This window comes from Crocuta crocuta, unplaced genomic scaffold, assembly GCF_008692635.1.
Source record: "Crocuta crocuta isolate KB4526 unplaced genomic scaffold, BGI_CrCroc_1.0 scaffold102, whole genome shotgun sequence".
NCBI classification, from domain to species: domain Eukaryota; kingdom Metazoa; phylum Chordata; class Mammalia; order Carnivora; family Hyaenidae; genus Crocuta; species Crocuta crocuta.
In genome coordinates this window covers 10927664-10933387 of record NW_027530019.1, presented here as the reverse complement: position 1 = coordinate 10933387, position 5724 = coordinate 10927664, and the positions used below count along the sequence as shown (strand labels likewise).

The 5724-nt window shown below is 37.5% G+C and overlaps 1 protein-coding gene across 3 annotated transcripts in view; it reads left to right on the top strand.

Annotated features, from left to right (window-relative positions):
• The window catches only part of HAUS2 (HAUS augmin like complex subunit 2), a 14482-nt gene extending 11750 nt beyond the window's left edge, over positions 1-2732 (top strand). For 2 of the 3 annotated variants that reach the window (XM_077764591.1, XM_077764592.1), the window contains one exon: positions 972-2732. In XM_077764591.1, coding sequence (XP_077620717.1) covers positions 972-1181 — 210 coding nt within the window. In that variant the 3' untranslated portion in view covers positions 1182-2732. The remainder of the gene's footprint in view (positions 1-971) is intronic. The other variant, XR_013335246.1, reaches the window with a different exon arrangement.
• Positions 2733-5724: the final 2992 nt, after the last annotated feature.

Here is a 5724-nt window from a genome sequence, read left to right as displayed (position 1 = left end):
ACACTCCTAAAAGAAAAATAAAAAATTAAAAAAAAAAAAAAAAGCTATAGATTAGACGACTATGCAAAGGAACCAAGGGCAGAGAAACTTGGAGAATAAGTGCAGGCATTCAGATAAGAGATTTAAAGCATAGGAAAACAACGGATTATGGAGATTTTGAGATTTGGGATGTCACATTCCTAGAATGTGTCTACTCTTTGGACAAGGGACACATCCAAGGCAATAAAGTATCTAGCCTTGGTAACTCGAGGGTGAACAGGATCAAGAAATCAAAAAAGCTAATGAATTGTTTTCTGACATGCCTTGTACAGAGAGTAAACCTTTAATTGTTGAACTGCAGTTAAATCGAGTTCTTAAATGTACATTCAGGTGGACATTTTCAGTAAACTGCAATATAGGACGGAATTTTAGTAAGGAGATAAGTTTTACAATATAGATTGTGGGTCACCTGCTTTGAGGTGATAATTGAAGACAAAGGAGAGATGAATTCCCAAAGAAAAAGCATGTGCTGTAATAGANTAGTAGAGGCTAAAGTCTGGGATGGTGATACCTCCCGTTTTGGTTTTATTTTTCAGTATTACTTTGGCTATTCGGGGTCTTTTGTGGTTCCATACAAATTTTTGGATAGTTTGTTCTAGTTTTGAGAAGTATGCTGGTGCAATTTTGATTGGGATTGCATTGAATGTGTAGAGTGCTTTAGGTAGTAATGACATCTTAACTATATTTATTCTTCCTATCCATGAGCATGGAATGTTTTTCCATTTCTTTGTGTCTTCTTCAATTTCCTTCATAAGTTTTCTATAGTTTTCATCATACAGATAAGAAGAGCACAGTTTTAAGAAGCTTTTGTATCAGGGGGCTAGAGAAAAGGTCAGGTGTAAACTTTTGTTATCATAACCACTTATGATATAATAATGATGTATTGATGACATGTAATTTCTTCTGTTTTCCCCTTCTTTCAAATGTTACAGAGCAAGGCTTTAGCAAAAATGGATATTTTGGTGACTGCGACAGAACAGCTGGCAGAGAATATACTCAAGTGGCGAGAACAACAAAAGGAAGTTTCCTCTTGTATCCCCAAAATACTAACTGAAGAAAATTATCTTCATAAACATGATGTTACAACGCCATCTTTACCTTTTACTTCTAAAGTTCATGTCCAAGCTGTTAATACCAAGTGATGGTCAACGGTTTATTTTTGTTTAATTACATGTAGTCATGTGAGGTCTATTTCTAGCCAATTGTAACATGGACATTTATAAGCTCTGCTGCTAGCAATACTGAAAGAGCCCTCTTTATATTGAAGCACTAAGATTCCAACTTCATTAAGACCAAATTGAGTTTTCCTTTGTTTTTCATATATTTTCATGCTACTTTACAGTAAAATTCTTGAAGATCAAATACAACTATGACAATTTATTAACAGGAGTTCCTTGCTATATCTCATTCAGTGGTCTCTATAATGTCTTTTTTTTATTATTTTTTTTAAGTTTGTTTATTTACTTATTTTGAGAGAGAGAGAGCACAAGCAGGGGAGGGGCAGAGAGAGAGGGAGAGAGAAAATCCCAAGCAGGCTCTGTTGTGTCAGTGCAGAGCCCAACACAGGGCTTGATTCCATGATCCCAGTATCATGACCCAAGCCAAAATCAAGAATCGGACACCCAACTGACTGAGCCACCTAGGTGTCCCTATTATGTCTTCTTTTTATTTTTTTTTTTTATTTTTTTTAAGTCAAATGATTTTTTTATGAAAACAAATATTCTAAATATCCCACTTTTATTTTTCAACATTCTTTTTTTTTTTTTTTACAAATAGTTTATTGTCAAATTAGTTTCCACATAACACTCAGTGCTCATCCCCACAAGTGTCCTCCTCCATGCCCGTCCCTCCTCCCCCCCACATCCATCAGTCCTCAGTTTTTGTCAGCATTCAAGAGTCTCTCATGGTTTGCCTCTTATGTCTTCTTTTTAAATTGTTTGTTTCTGAAATAGAAGAATCTTCTTCCATCTGAAAGTATGTTGATCTTTCCTATTGGAAAGATACTAAGTGCATACAGAAGAGCGAACATAGCAGGCTTATGAAAGGCCTGCTTATAAAGTTGGTCCTTGGCTGGCTTCTGGGAACTTCGATTTCAGGAGAGTTCCTTCTACTCCCAATCTCACTGGTAAGAGTTGCTCACTGTGACTGAAGTGTTTGTCCAATGTGATTTTTTTGTGTGTTTTGTGTGTGTGTGTTTTTTAATCTTTTTATTTGGAGAGACAGACAGAGCACAAGTGGGGAATGGGCAGAGAGAGAAGGAGACTCAGAATCCAAGCAGGCTCCAGACTCTGAGTTGTCATCCCAGAGTCATGAGATCATGACCTGAGCCAAAGTCGGATGCTTAACTGTCTGAGCCACCCAGGTGCCCCTGTACAATGTGGTTTGTGCTGATAAACTTTCCTTCTTAGAGTCTCGAATTTTGATACATGCTAACCAGAAGGTACATATGGCCAGCGCGTGAAAAGAATCCTGGGCACTGCATTTCTAATGAGTTTTCATGAAAGACATCATCTCACACGTGTTTTTACCTTGGTTGCTGGGAGAATTAAGCACGTTCTGTGTGACTCGACTAGCAGAGGACTCTGGAAGCTTGTGCCTGATTTCCCCCTGGACTTTGCCCGATGCACCTTTTCCCTTTGCTGTTTTGCTTTGTATGCTTTTGTTGTAATAAATCATAGTCATGGATACAATGATACGCTGAATCCTTTGAATCTTCCATACATATCAAACCTGAGGGGGGAGGTGTTCAAGACCCTGAGACATGAAATTCCTGAGGGTATTTCCTGGCAGCCTCATGAATAGGCAAAGAAGAAAGTTAGAACAAAGAATAGAAAAAGGCATGTTACAGTAAAACTTTTAGAAGTTTACCTTATAAAATGCTCAGATATTTTGCCTGATATTATTGTACATAAAAAAGAATGGCATGATAATACTTTCTAATACTAAGCCTCAGGATCTATTCATTTGTATCAGTACTATACCTCTGGGTTATTTTCAAACTTGGTGTTTTCTTTTACTTTAAAAAAGATGTAAGCATCAGTATTTTTCTGCTGTTGCATAAAATCTGTATCACCAGGGTTCACTGATTCTTATATTCATCATACTCCTTAACACAAGAAGACCGCAACACAGTGACTGAACTAAGTACTTGTTCATAAGGAAGCAGGATCATTGCCAAAAAAAACTGCCAGAACAACCAGAGATCATGTTTTGAAGCCTACTTTGCTGACTTTTGCAAGTGGAATATAGAAGAGTGGTCATAATATCTTGAATATGATCTAACGTTGCCTAAACAGTTAAATAAAATTTTAGTTGTATTTCATCAGAAATTTTTTCAAACCCAGCCTTGGTTTCAAAGATCTTAGTATGTTTTTTCTTCATGTGATTTCGTGTGTGTGTGTGTGTGTGTGTGTGTAAACAAAAATTGATATGCCTGGTGGTTTTCTTTTTTGTCTAGTGTGGCTTTTTTGAAATAAAAAAAAAAATGAACCTGTGATTTCTAACTAAAATTTTGAAGTCCATGTCTGAATCTTGTGATAGATTCTCTATATAGTGTCTGCATTTAAAGTATAGGCGTATAGGGTGCCTGGGTGGCTCAGTAAGTTAAGCATCTGACTTCAGCTCAGGTCATGATCTCAGTTCCTGGGTTCGAGTTCTGATTCGGGTGAGCCCACTTCTCTCTCCCCCCTCCTCTCTCTCTGCCCCTCATAGGACTCTCTCTCTCTCTCTCTCTCAAATAAATAAAGTATAGGCCTATAGATTATCTGACTCAAAAACTTGAGGTAAGAGTGAGGTCTACTTCAAAGAGAAAAGCGAATTTAGTGCTGTGGTAGTGTCACTAAGTGTTGATCAATTTTTTAAAATTACTATAATTCAGCTTTTAGACATGTGAATATTAAAAACTCTGGAGTATCTAGATGGGGAGGGCCTCAAGAAGACAGGACCACCAGTTGATCTGTGAGCTGGACCCGAGCAATCAGAGCTCCTCACCCATTTCCCTATTCTTGGAATGTGGGTTCCTCTTGTTTTCCCCACTTGCAGAAACTGTCCCCAAGGACATAGCCTTGAGATAGTGATGTGGTGCTGAGAGCATCTGGATGGTATACAGGTTTGAACCCAGTTTAGGCCTTTACATAGAACCTATGGACGAATTTGGAGATCTACTCATCTTGTAGCTTCCCAAGACAAGCCTCATATGTAAGTTCCCTTGCTTACTAAATCTGCCACCTACCAACCTGGAGGGGCCAGCATCTTTCTTCAGTCCCACCCTGCCCAACAAATACAAGAGCCAATTTTAGGCGATCCCTGGAAAACTCTTGAGGAACTTGTGAACCAGCACTAAGAGGTTTGTGAAATTTGTCAATTCATTTCCAGCATTATGATGCCACTCTGTGAAGCCTATTCTGGAGGAATTGAGTTGCTGCCTGATTTTTCTAGCATTTTAATAATAAAATGCTCCTTCCTCTGATCTATGACTCTGTGTTTGTCCTCTCAAACCTTTAATAAAGTCAGGGAAAGTCTGGAATAGGAAAACCCAAAGGGTTCCTTGACATGCCAAATGAAATTAAAGTCATATTAATAAAACTAATTAATGCAGCTATTCCTAAAATGTCTAAAATAAATATACATAACAAATTGGTTCCACAAATCAGGTAAAATCTAATAAGATTGACTTTACAAAAAAAAGGTATAATTCAAGCTAAACATCACATTGTAGAATTCTTCTAATTGTGCCTTTTTCCTTTTCCTCCCCATTTCCAAGGTAAATTTTACCTTCTTTAGGAAAAAAAAAACACACCATAAGTGTTTGTGAGAAAAGATTTCTGTTAGGATATGGTAAGAGCAGGAATCCCATGATGGGCTTATGAACTTTTCCTGGGAGGCTAATTTTTTTAGACCTCTCAAGTTGCTACACCAGAATTGAAGATAATGAAATAGTCAAGTATCTTACTCAAGACTGAACCACTTTTTTCTTTTTTTAAGGGTTTTTTAAATGTTTTTAAATTTATTTTGAGAGAGAGTGAGCTGGGGAGGGGCAGAGAGAAGAGGGGAGAGAGAATACCAAGCAGGCTCTGTGCTGTCAGCTCAGAGCCCAGTGTGGGGTTCAAACTCAAGAACTGTGGGATCATGGCCTCAGCCGAAATCAAGTCCAACACTTAACTGAGCCACCCAGGCGCCCCAAAACCATTTTATTTTCTTAATATAGAACTAGGCTAGTAAAAGTTAAAATACATTCATTTTCTAAAAGTTGAAGTGAGGTTACTTTTTCAAAGAGGCTGTACACTTAATCTGTCTGAATACGCTTTCTTCCATTTTTTTTTTAAACTTTTTATTTAAGTAATCTTTACACCCAATCTGGGGCTCAAACTCACAAGTCAGATCAAGACTCCTAAGCTCCTCCAGCCAGGGAATTTACTTTCTTCTCAAGTGCGCATGGCACATTCTCCAAGATAGATCACATATTGGGACATAAAGCAGCCCTCAATAAATATAAAAGAACAGAGATCATACCATGCACACTGTCAGATCATAATGCTTTGAAACTTGAAATCAATTACAGGAAGAAGTCTGGAAAACCTCCAAAAACATGGAGGTTAAAGAACACCCTACTAAAGAATGAATGGGCCAATCAGGCAATTAGAGATGAAATTAAAAAATATATGGAAACAAATGAAAATGAAAACA